General features: G+C 43.1%; 1 protein-coding gene across 1 annotated transcript; it reads left to right on the top strand.

Moving 5' to 3' along the window:
- The first annotated feature begins 2,848 nt into the window (after positions 1-2,848).
- slc30a2 (solute carrier family 30 member 2) lies at positions 2,849-11,950 on the top strand. Its single transcript, XM_061091847.1, has 8 exons — positions 2,849-2,866; positions 6,370-6,454; positions 7,296-7,442; positions 8,956-9,109; positions 9,284-9,512; positions 9,812-9,917; positions 11,557-11,691; positions 11,805-11,950. Exons 2-8 carry the CDS (start codon positions 6,385-6,387, stop codon positions 11,948-11,950), a joined length of 987 nt encoding a protein of 328 aa, XP_060947830.1. The 5' UTR covers positions 2,849-2,866; positions 6,370-6,384.
- The last annotated feature ends 1,263 nt before the right edge of the window (positions 11,951-13,213 follow it).

The following is a 13,213-nucleotide window of genomic DNA, read 5'->3' as shown; positions in this document are numbered from 1 at the left end:
TGTTTTAACTGATCTTATCTTTTAAATGTTTATTTAATTCTGTGTTAATGCAATGTCATCAATCTTTTCTTTTTTTAAATCAGTATAATTGTTTCATACACATTTGCACTGAATTATCTTTAATCTGAGGATCTTTTCATATGGATTAAAAACATAAAAATGATGGAAATGAATCTTTAGGCTGTGAAACCTAAACCTGAGAGTTATAGTGATTTTAAACATGTGATATTTATTGTGAGCCTGTGCAGCCTGACGTGTTTCACTATTATTTGATGCTTATCGACACATTATTCTAATCCTCGTTGTGCAGAACTACTTTAAATCTGATTGATTTTCGTTCAGCCTGATGTTCGTCCTGAACCAGCTGATCACTCAGACTCTATATCTCCACTGACTGGCTTTTTTATTTTGCCGCAGCTCCGTGTTCGAGGCTCCAACTCCAACCAAACTCCAGCCTCCCTCCCCGGGGTCTCCTCCTCCTGCCTCCCAGGAGCCGCAATGAAGGGAGTCATTGGTCTGTGGTGAAGAGTCTGTGCTCACATGCACGGATGAGGTGTGCACCCACTTTCCCCATCGTCCAGTGAAGAAGACCAGGAGGAGAAAGCCCTGGACCTGTCGAGTCTCTGAACTCCTGCAGCAAACAGAGCAGAGCATCCTTCTCGTTTCCCAGACCGGACGCAGGGAGAAGACAGGAGCAATAAATGGATAATAACGCTGCAAATTCGGAGAAATCTCACCTGATGAACGAGAAGAATGCGAAGATGTATTCGTTGAAAATGCAAAGGTGAGAGAAACGTCCGGTTTCACTGCAGCTGCATGGGGAATACAAACGCATGTGACGAATCCAGAGCAATAATTTACACTTGCACCTTCAATATTAAATTGAGCATTTATGTGATTGCAAAATGCTTATAAATATAGAATATATATATATATGTTAAAATAAGGAGCTGAACTTCTGATTGTGTGGAGTTGAAGAAAGTGACCAATAAGAGGGTGTGGACAGATTCCAGGTTGGATTTTTTGAGGGGATTCAAAAGAAGTGCAAAAGTGAATATTGCGCAGACCTGCAGGAGGAATCCCTGCATGTGTGTGTGAGTGTGTGTCTGTGTGTGTGTTGCCCACGTTGTGTAGTGGCAGCAGTTGTTACTGTGGTGCATGTTAAGCGGGCTGCGCCGGCTGTTTTATGTGAATGAACAAATTCATTTCCATGCTTGGCTTGTTTCTGGACAGCCTGTGACAAATGGCCTCGGGTCCACTTCACTGAGCAGCGCTAAGAACTCATCATCTGTCATTAGAGGCAGCGGCTCCGTGCACGTCCGGGCTGCGTGCACGTCCGGGCTGCGTGCACGTCCGGGCTCCGTGCACGTTCAGGCTGCGTGGGACAGAAAGAAACTGAGGAATTAACAGTTAATATGCTGCCTGTAGGTGTTTATACCTGTAATACAGGACAGCACCGTTAAAACGATTTTATTTTGAATAAATAATAACAAAAATAACAACATTAATGATGTTAATAAGAATAATGACAATAAATGATCGTGGCCTATGATAAGATAAACAACTAAACAACCTAACGACGAATAAAATACATTATTGCGTCACACATTATGACTAAGTTGCTGCCGTGCAATCGATATTATTATTATAAAGAATGAGGTGCTGATAATAGAAATAAAACAACAATGATAGCAAAGTTATAGAAGCAAATCTGAAAAGATTTTTACAATAAATGGTAAATCTTGAATTTTATGCTGCATTGTAAAAGACAAAATAAATATCCATTCGTTTAGACTAAAACAATTTTCAAGCGCAGTTCATTTACTTAAATAATAAATAATCATCTATTATGATTTATAATCTGCAGAAGTTGGTCAGGAGGATTTTCTTCTCTTTCTTGATCCTGTGAAGCAGATTTTTTTTTAGGCCTCGTGGTTCGTCTGTTCTGATCAGGACGCGTTTCAACCACCGACGTGTTGAAGAAGTGACGTCTACATGTATTTATGATGTATTGTCCACGTCACAGAGGGAAAACCTGATTACTAATGATAACATGTAGAATATGAAGCTGCAGATTTCAGACCTGTGAGGAAACAGGAATAAGATTTATCATTATTATCATGATGATGGGTTCAGAGTGTGTGTGTGTGTGTGTGTGTGTGTGTGTGTGTGTGTGTGTGTGTGTGTGTGTGGGTGGGGTGTATTAAGTTGTGCATATGGCAACATTTGAGATTTCATGCACCATTTGCAGCGCGCGCGTGAGTGTGCGTGCGTGTGTGTGTACTGGCTTTTGTAGCCTCCTCAGGACCGCTCTAGTTTTATAGTCTTATCAGTCCCCTCGTCAGGCCCAGTGTACCTCATGGGGACCGACACATGGTCCCCAGGAGGTAGGAGGTCTTTTCTGAGCTCCTGGTGGAGGTTCAGTCAAGTTGATGGTTAGACATGAGTTGGTCATGATAAGGCTAGAGATTTTGGATAGAGATTTGATGTGTGTGTGTGTGTGTGTGTGTGTGTGTGTGTGTGTGTGTGTGTTTACAGTTTTTTCCCCCAGCTGGCTCCATTCAGACCAGTGTAAGAGTAAAGTTACTCCTACAGTATGTGTTTTGTTTCGGCCCAACTTTTGCAACCTAACGTTAAAAAACCTTTTAAATAACATTTTGACTGATGTATGTGTATTCTTTATCTTGGAAAAAACATGAATGTTGCCAGATCCCATGAAATTCATCAATATGTAAAAATAAAGGTTTTTCCTTTCTGTGAAAAAACAGTTAAACAGTTAAAAAAAAGTCAAACGAAGTCTGTGACCACGAACCTGACCAAGCAACCAGGAACAAGATGAGATAAAGATCCAGTTCCGCCCCCTGGTGTGTGGATCCATAAACCAATTAGATGTTAAACATTATAGATTTCATATTTAGAGGACTGAATTCTATGAGTGTGTGAAGTTTGGACAGTCAGGCCTCGGCGGAGGAACGAGCTCTACTGAGAGACTTCCTAGTTTTTGATTCATACCAATAAATTCCCTTTGATACTGACTTGTTCATCACTGCGTCTTTGTGATGTTTCCCAGCTGTATTTAACAAAGCCCGTTTCCAGGACTGGCTCGATGGCAGCTGGGATGTTTCTGGCGCTGAGTGAAGTCAGAGGGTTGATGGGAGTTTAGCAGAAGACGCTGTCACTTAATGTTCTTCATCTGCTCCAAATGTTGACTGAACAGTTTCATACTTTGGAATCAAACGCTCTCCCTGGGACCTTCTCCTTTCAGTCGAGTCTCTGGAGAAACTCTGCACCACGACACGTTAGTTTCATGACGGTTGTTTCCTTCACACACCGATTAATGGAAGTTTCTGCTTCTGGCCCCAAAAAACCCATGGGGTCTTTACTTTTTAACAGATTAAACAAACACGGAATATCTTGATACGTGTGCGTGGATCCAAGATGGCTGCCCACATGTAGTAGAAAGTTCCTTCAGTCTAGATATCAGCTATAAAAACATCTTGGGAAGTGCTAAATAACAATAATCCCGATAAGATCCTCAGGATCATCGTCACTGGACAAACACTTTATCCCCCAGAGACAAAACGTTTTTCCTCTCTGCTGCAGCGTTGCCCTCCCACTGCAGGCGTCGTCATGTCAGCTACAAATAATAGTTTATGGCGCCCAGATTGCAGCTGTGATTAAAGGCTCGGTGGTTATTTTTTTTCAGGGGACAGCTCTTTCTCTTTTTTATCATTTCACAGATCGGTGAATATTCCCTCAGGTCTGCACTGCTGAGGCTGAGAGTCAGAGAAGGAGCTCGGACCTGCCCTGTGGGATATTGACAAACAGATGAACTTGATTTCAAAATGAAATTCAGTATTGATGATGTTTTTGCGAGACGCAGAATATGATCAGTGCCGTCACTTTGCTAAGCGAGCACCTAATACATCCATCCAACGTCTTTCATGTCGGTGCAGGAGGACGATTGCTGCAGAAAGGTGGAAAATGTTCAAACTCGTTCCCGATCTCGTTCTTCACTCGGCACGGAGAACGTAGATCAACTGGTAAACCGACAGCTTCTGGCTCAGCTCTCTCTCTTCACCACCCCGGTCCGCTACAACGCCCGCATTACTGCTGACGCTGCAGCAGCCCGCCTGTTGATTTCACGCTCTATTTTACCCTCACTCGTGAAAATCACCCCCCGAGATACTGAACCTCCTTCACCCGAGACAGTGACCTCGCTGCCACACTGACGGCAGCAATCCAGCGTTTTCTGGCAAAGAACCAGGACCTCGGACTCGGAGGCGTTGGTTCTCCTGTGAGCAGCTTCACACTCGAGGTCACAAGCTGGTGAAGCCAAGAGAAGCGAGAGCCTCAGCCCACGTGGCACTAGAGCGCCGGTCTGCAGCTTCTATATCACCTTCTCTAGTTTGATGGCCTCCCTCACCACTGGGGTCCACTGGCAGATTCTTGTTCTTAGGCTGAGGGGGTTCGACAAGCTGAGAAGTCCCAGATCAACCACCCAGGTACAGATCAGGCCGGTTGTTCCTCCCAGTCACTGCAGGGTTCTCCTCCATGTCTTTCTTGCTGCTTTACCTCCACCTTTCATACTCAAAATCTGCCCCATCATTAAAAAGTCTCAGCAGCCAAAAATCTTAACCACAAATTTATACAAGAAGATGTGGAAGATATCTCTGCAAGCACAGCAACAGGGGACACGACGTGTTTCATCCATTTCTGCTCAAACCAGGAAAAACTCCCTTTAGAATACTGAGATCCCCAAAGAATATATTTTCCAAACTTGAGCAAACAAGATAGTAACTTGAAAACGTGTTTTTGTCCATATTGTTTGCACAAAGGACGATGATTTATGAGATCAAGATGCAGATGTTGTGATAAAAATATAATCTTCCCAGGCTCTAGCTGTTGAGGAGACTTTTTACCAAGCTATAAAAAATATATATCTACTGGTTTGACTGTGAAACATTTGTAATTTTAACAATGGAAACTCTTCATCGTTTGTATTGTTCTGTTTTAACAAACTGAAGCTTCCAAGCACTCGTGTGTGTGTCCACAGTATGTGACGTGTGTGTGTGTGTGTGTTGAGCTTATATGTGTATTTGGGGAGTATTTGCTCTTGTGTCCCACTGATTGAACAGAATCAGTTTCACACTCCACTGGTTCTGTTTGCTGTGGACGTCCATGCAGACGCATCCAACCTGCATGAATTAGATGTGAATGGTGGTTAGGTAGTGATAAGGTTTTGGTTTTGCTGCACACAAGTGATAGAAGGCAATGCAGTGTCCTTACAAGGACAGCAGTGAGTGAGTGAGAGTGTGTGTGTGTGTGTGTGTGTGTGTGTGTGTGTGTGGTTATCTCAAGTGAGCCCAAATTAGTTTTTTTCCACCTCATTTAGCCACATCATCAAAGCTCCTCCCCCACATGGCGAGAAAAACAGCAACCTTCTCATGTGTGTGTGTCTGTGTGTACGTGTGTGTCTGTGTGTGTGTAATGGAAATGGGAAGTCAGCATTTTGTTCGGTTCACATGATTGAAATCCAGTTGTATGTACACGTGTGTTGTGTTACAGGTGAATATCCACATGTGTAGTTTGACCTTCAGTCAGTGTGACCAGGTAGAAACATTAAAAACATCCCATCAGTTACAGTTTGATACAGAAGACGCTTTTATCAGACGCCACAAAACCGAGATGATCATCAGGCCCCAACTTTTGTTTCAGCTGCATTTTAATTTAGTTTTTGACATGAAATCTCATTATTAAATGTGTTAAACTGCATCTCTGCTTTCTGAAATGAGTCATTTGGGTTGAAAACCTAAATTTAAATGTACAAAACAAACACAACACAACACACTGACCTGTCCTTGGTGTCAGCAGTCATCGATTCCAGCCGGTTCCCCCCCGATGGCCCGTCTCACCGCTCCTAAGTGAACATTGATCCTAATCCACTTTGTCAGATTTCCACTTTGTTGCGCTTCCAAACAATAATGTGCTTCGCTGCAACATCTTTTCACAAAATCAATTCTAAGAACAACAGCTGTATTGCAGATCTGTGGATGTTTCAGGGTGAACACACACCTGTAGGTTGTTGTGGTAGCTCTTAGTTTCCTGTTGACATGTCGGACAGAAGACGCCATAATGTCCCCAAACTCACCATTGCACCAACAGTCCAACAAAAACCACAACAACACCTGCACAATATGAAACAATATGTGTGTGTCTCACGTACCTCTGAATCTCTGCAGCTCCTTCCCAGACTCCAAGGAGCAGTTTCCCGACTTCCCGTTTAAGAATGGCGGCATGGCCGGCGCCATCGAGCTGAAGCGACCGGTCGGCGCTCACTGCCACGGCACCAAGGCCTCGGTGTGTGAGGACAGTGCCGACCAGATGCTGGCCAAGAAGAAACTCTACATCGCCTCGGCTGTCTGCCTCGTCTTCATGATCGGAGAAGTCATAGGTAAACGTTCAGAAGCAAACCTCGGGGATTAAAGAGAGCAGAAGGTCAGAGATTTGTTATAAATAGATAGACAGTTTTTTAGAATAGAAACGGGTCAAACCAACAAACCATGAAGTGAATCGGAGCATTTTCTATAATCAAATGTATCTTCATTAAATGTTCATACTGTTTTTTTACGTTTTGTAAAAGTAATGTGAGCTTATTAATAAGATTGTGGTTAATAAAAAATGTGGTTAAAAGTCAAATAACATCCAACATAATAAAAACGATGAGATGCAAACTTTTGATTTCCTCTAATCAGACGTGAAAATGTAATTTAAAACAGTTAAATACCCAATGATACATATTTAATAGGGCTGGGCAAGTTAACTCGTTTCAATGGAGTTAACTAACTCAAGTGATGAGTTAACTCGATTAATTATTTTATCTCGCATTCACCCAGGTTTGATTATTTATTGTTTTATTGTGAAAGTCAGGCTTTTATTTTGTGAAAGTCTGTTGCTGACTGCTGCAGAACAGGAAAAAAGAAAATAATTGGCGGATAAACAATCAAGTTAACTCATCATTTGAGTTAACTCGATTAAAACGAGTTAACTTGCCCAGCCCTAATATTTAACAATAATTTATAAGACAAAACAGTAGAAAAATCCAGACATTTGAATAACTAGATGTTTCACCTCCTTGCTCGATAACAACCCATTATTCACTTTAGATTTGTCTTATCTAAAAATCAATTTATTCTTTCTTCACTAGAACCTTGTTGCCACACAACCTTTTTCCCTTTGACACAGCAGACAAATGAACACAAAGGTCTCTCTGCTTGTGTGCTGGTTTCCTGCAGGAGGCTACCTGGCCCACAGCCTGGCCATCATGACGGACGCCGCCCACCTGCTGACGGACTTCGGCAGCATGATGGTCAGCCTGTTCTCGCTGTGGATCTCCTCCAGACCGCCCAGCAAGACCATGAGCTTCGGTTGGCACAGATCAGGTCAGAAGAAGAGATGGTGTGATTTCTTGGTTTGATGACATATGACATTATATATGCAAATAGACTAAGACTTGAAGATGACATTTTAAGAATAATTGCCAATTTGTTTAATGTACATGAGCTTGCGTCAGTTGAAAGTAGCCTATAATGACTGTTTTAGGATTAGGGTTGCAAAGGGGCGGAAAGTTTCCGGTAAATTTCCGGAAACTTTCCGGAAACTTTCCATGGGAATATTAAGCTTGGGAATTTTGGGAATTTTGAAAAAAAAAAAAAAATGCAAATTAAACGCTGAGCAATAAAAACATCATTCAAAACTCTATTTTAAAGATGTATGGAACGTTGAGTTTCAACCCTCCACTGTGCATTCTTCCATCACATGCACAGATAACTCCCAGCATGCTTCACTCTACAGCAGGGCTATTGAGGCCTGCTGTAGAGTGCAGGACTAGTCAGGTAAGTTTCAATGATATTACTGGGAAAATATATTAGCATGCTGATTGAGGATTGTTCATTTGTTCATCTAGCCTATTTCCATTCATTTATCCATCAATTGTAAAATATGTTTACAGACGATTCCAATTGTTTGGCTTAGTATTTATATCTCTGGCATTGCATTAGTGTTTTTTTGCAATCTTTTTTCTCATCTTATTCTACAGAACAATGCCACGTGCACTCTCTCATGTGTGGAGACATTTCACCCCATCCAATGTAGAAGGAAAGGCTGTGTACATTTGCAAATACTGTGCAAAGACCTATGTTAAGAATGACACAACGATGCAGAAGCATATAGTCAAGTGCCCAAAGTTTCCTCAGGGCTCAAATCAGCCTATGACAAAACAAAATGTTTATATTTATGTCTGTATATGAGAAGGTAAATACAGTTAGTATAAATGACCCACAACATTTCCAGTTTATTCCCATTAATTCCCGTTAATTCCCGTATATTCCCGTTAATTCCCGTAAATTCCCGTTAATTCCCATGGAAAGTTTCCAACTTTGAATATTCCCGGAATTTTGCAACCCTACTTAGGATACTCCTGAAGAAACCCAGGAGTACTAGAGCCAGTGAGCTGTTCTGTAATATGGGTCTAACCACCTTCATGGCCTTGCTGAGGAACCTAACTCTTAAGATTATGAGTCGGCTGGACCCCTCTACAAATGTTATAATTGATCTGATGACAGACCCTGGCCGCAGCTCTGTCAAGTACACGTCTAAGATCTGGGAACACTGGCATGAGTGCCTTTTTTAGCCCTTCTTTCCTTGTATATATTTCTATGTAATGTTTTGTTTGTATGTACTGTTTTTTTTATCATGTGGGCCTTGATCCTGTAATAAAGTTTAAAATATTACAATGACAAAAACAGTCAGATTGTGTCAGAGGAAGTTTTGGCTGTAATCCCATAGACACCTGACTCTAACTTCTCTGACTCGACTGCATTATAAGTGTTTGCTTATTTAACTTTGCCCCAGCTGTGTTTGATGAAGTGCTCCCTCCCTCTCTCCCCTCCTCAGAGATCCTCGGGGCGTTCATCTCAGTCGTGTCCATCTGGATCGTTACCGGGGCTCTGGTCTATTTAGCCATCGAGAGGATCGTACGCAACGACTACGAGATTAACGGCCATGTAATGTTAATCACCTCCGGCTGTGCTGTCATCGTCAATATTGTGTGAGTGCTTCAGAACCTAATGAGCACTAATGGCTTTGATAGAGAACATTAGAACCTGTGGTGGTGTTGTTTTAAAAGCCCGTTGCTATAAATCTGGGACTTGATGCTCATATCGGACTGATTCTAAATCGTTTGCTTGATGAATCCACCCATGGTCCCTCTGTGTTTCTGCAGGATGGCCTACATCCTCCACCACTCCACCACCTTCCACGCCCACGGCAGCGGCTACCACCACATCGACGAGGACGGTCCGAGTCCCGTCTCCCTCGGGGGCCACGGCCACAGCCACGCCCTCCTCGGGGGCCACAGCAACACCAGCGTCCGCGCCGCCTTCATCCACGTGGTCGGGGACCTGCTGCAGAGCGTCGGCGTCATGGTGGCGGCGATCATCATCTACTTTCGGGTCAGATATAGATCACATTCCTGTTGGGGTGAGGCCGACATGTCAGTTTGGTCCTTTCACAGAAAAACACCAGATACGATCGAGTCATTCTACAAAGAACCGTGACTTTAATGGGTTCTTTAGCAAACATGATGTTTAACGTGTAGAAAGCTTGATCATTATGGATGACAGGGTTCAATATTCCTGTCTTAATGCGAGATGCTCCCTTCCTTCTCTGCCCCGAGCGTGTTGTGACCTAACGACGGGAGGGGGGGGGGAAACACCATCTGATGTCTGCCATCTCCTTCTCCCTCTTTCAGCCGGAGTACAAAGTGGCAGATCCCATCTGCACCTTCCTGTTCTCTGTCTTTGTCCTGTGCACCACGATCACCATCCTCAGGGACGTCTTCAGGATCCTCATGGAAGGTACCGGACCGCGGGATCCACTGTTCATAAACTATTCGATTGTCAGAGGAGAAAAGTGAAAATTACACAGTTTCATCACTGAAGAAATTTGAATTTAAATGTCCTGAATGGTTATCGCTCTCATGTAACGGTCCGCAGGAATATAAAGGCGTCAGCGACCTTGTCAAACTATCCATTTTAAAGATGCCACATGAGAGGAAGTGGTAATTCTGACCGTTACACACAGTTCTTTCCTCCGTCTGCAGCCGTCGAGCTTCGACCTGATCCAACAAGGTCAAAGTCACTCCATGCTTTTCCCCTGAGTTCATGCTGAACGCTAACGATTCCTTGGACGATCGTAACTCACCTTCGTCTGTAGCTGGAGAGACTCACCTTCACTACAGCTTCAGAAACTCGACACAGGCTGAACAGAGTTAATTCTGCTGAACATGTACAGACCTCCATCGGCCGGCTCAACCTTTAAGTCTATGCAGAACAGAGAAGAAGAACACAGATGGTCTCATCCTGCCGATGTCCTCAAGACTTTTGGGGACGTTCTAAAAATCTGTTTGCACATGACCGAACTCACTAAGAACTCAGAAGTGTCCCCCGAGGCGTCTTTTCAAACTCTTAGTTACGACGGAATGAACCCTGCGATGTTAACGAGCAGCTCGATGGCTGCAGCGTTCATGTCTAGGGTTGCAAAGGGGCGGAAAGTTTCCGGTAAATTTCCGGAAACTTTCCACGGGAATATTAAGCTCGGGAATTTTGGGAATTTAAAAAAAAAACAACTATGCAAATTAAACGCTGAGCAATAAAAACATCATTCAAAACTCTATTTTGAAGATGTATGGAACGTTGAGTTTCAACCCTCCACTGTGCATTCTTCCATCACATGCACAGATAACTCCCAGCATCCTTCACTCTACAGCAGGGCTACTGAGGCCTGCTGTAGAGTGCAGGACTAGTCAGGTAAGTTTCCATGATATTACTGGGAAAATATATTAGCATGCTGATTGAGGATTGTTCATCTGTTCATCTAGCCTATTTCCATTCATTTATCCATCAATTGTAAAATATGTTTACAGACAATTCCAATTGTTTAGCTAACTATTTATATCTCTGGCATTGTATTAGTGTTTTTTTACAAACTTTTTTCTCATCTTATTCTACAGAACAATGCCACGTGCACTATCTCATGTGTGGAGACATTTCACCCCATCCAATGTAGAAGGAAAGGCTGTGTACATTTGCAAATACTGTGCAAAGACCTATGTTAAGAATGACACAACGATGCAGAAGCATATAGTCAAGTGCCCAAAGTTTCCTCAGGGCTCAAATCAGCCTATGACAAAACAAAATGTTTATATTTATGTCTGTATATGAGAAGGTAAATACAGTTAGTATAAATGACCCACAACATTTCCAGTTTATTCCCATTAATTCCCGTTAATTCCCGTATATTCCCGTTAATTCCCGTAAATTCCCGTTAATTCCCATGGAAAGTTTCCAACTTTGAATATTCCCGGAATTTTGCAACCCTATTCATGTCACATCATTTTAATACATTTACGATAAATAAAACATTCGCAGGTTATCGCTGAAATAATGTCAACGTGCTGTAGGGTAGAAATGTGAAGTTGTGCCTCCTGTTTTCCAGGGTCTCCTAAAGGAATAGAGTTCAACTCGGTGAAGGAGGTGCTGCTGTCGGTGGAGGCTGTGAAGTCCATGCACTGTCTGCACCTGTGGGCTCTGACTCTGGGCCAGGCCCTGGTCTCCGTCCACCTGGCAGTAGGTAACGTAACGCAGCCATGCAGCCCCCCCGCTTCAGTGAATTCAAAAATTACAATCGATAAACCAGTGCAAAGGACTCAGTGTGTTCTCTTCCTGTTTCCTGATCCACGTCAGAGGAGGGAAGTGATCCCCAGTCTGTTCTTCACGAGGCCACCGAGCTGCTCCAGACCAAGTTTGGCTTCCGCAGCATCACCATCCAGGTGGAGCTCTACTCTGAGGACATGAGCCACTGCTCCAGCTGCCAGGACCCCAGTGACTGACACTGGTTCTGGACCCCAACTGGACTGGACCCTAAAAGGACATGGAACGGCTCAGGCACATCCTCATTCTCTCTGGGCCGCCTCAGTCAGAGCTGTACTCAAGAAAAACAGCTTCCTGGTAAAATAATGTATAGAAAGAGCTTTTGGTAGATTGTTGTGTTTGCCTTCAAGTCACGAGAACTCAGACAGCGAAATCATCCATGTGTCGGTCGTCCAGTGCAGATGCTGGAGCCAAGAATACTGGTCCAGTCTTAACAAATAGACGATGGAATGTGTTCAATACATAGGGACATGCCCAACGTGACCAGCAGGGGTCCATCACGAGCACCCATCACAGCCTGGAATTAAGAATGGGATCACACGTCCAAAAGCTTTAAAATGTAACATGAAAAGTCAATTTGAAGGATCCAGCGAGGTTTATTTTAATGCAAAAATTTCAGGAGAAAACTCATTTCTGTGGTGCAGTCAGTCCAAGTGTCCAAATCTTTAAAAAACACTGCCTGGTTTTCAGTATTTCATGTGAATTAAAGAAACTGCCAGACAGAGAGAACATGTTCTCAAGGCTCCTGCTGATTGTCTAACTTCCCTGGAAACACAAATCCGGCCCGGGACACATGGATGACTTCCATGTCTGTTGTTTCAGCGGCAACTTTACCAAATGATCTTCTACCAGATTCTCACTCAACAGTCGACTCATCTTTGTTCCACTCGCCTGCTTCTTCCCAGCGAAGCTCCGACAGGGAGCTCCACACTGCTGCTCGGTCCTGAGTCACATCGTGAAAGAGTTTCATCTGCTGAAAACTTCTTTTCAACTTGTCATCATTGCAAACTTCTCTGTAATTTGTAACACGCTCACAGACGTGTTTGAATAATACCTCAAATATAAATGTGCACATACTGTTGGTCGTTGCCTGAGAGAGATCACAGAAAGAGCGAGGGTCACATCGTGTGGTCACATGGTCCCAACATCGATATTAACAGAAGAATTAAACGCACGATAAATGAAAACAATGATGTCAAAGCAGCTTTTCCACCAATCGTCACAGAATTCATCACAAAAAGAAAACGTCTCTAGTCTGAGGGACTTTTAAACTCTCTGATTTGCAAGAGGCGTCGTTAAGTCCTAGTTCGAGTTAAAGAGGAAAAGTACATTTGGATGAAATGATTCCACACACCGGCCTCGACCTGAAATGTTCTTAATCTCCCTTTAAACATTTGACTGTGTTATACTTCATAACATGCTGGCTCAAGTGTTTCTGATAT

Source organism: Limanda limanda, chromosome 18 (genome assembly GCF_963576545.1).
Source record: "Limanda limanda chromosome 18, fLimLim1.1, whole genome shotgun sequence".
NCBI classification, from domain to species: Eukaryota; Metazoa; Chordata; class Actinopteri; order Pleuronectiformes; family Pleuronectidae; genus Limanda; species Limanda limanda.
The sequence above is the reverse complement of the archived record's forward strand: the minus strand, read 5'-3'. Positions and strand labels throughout refer to the sequence as shown.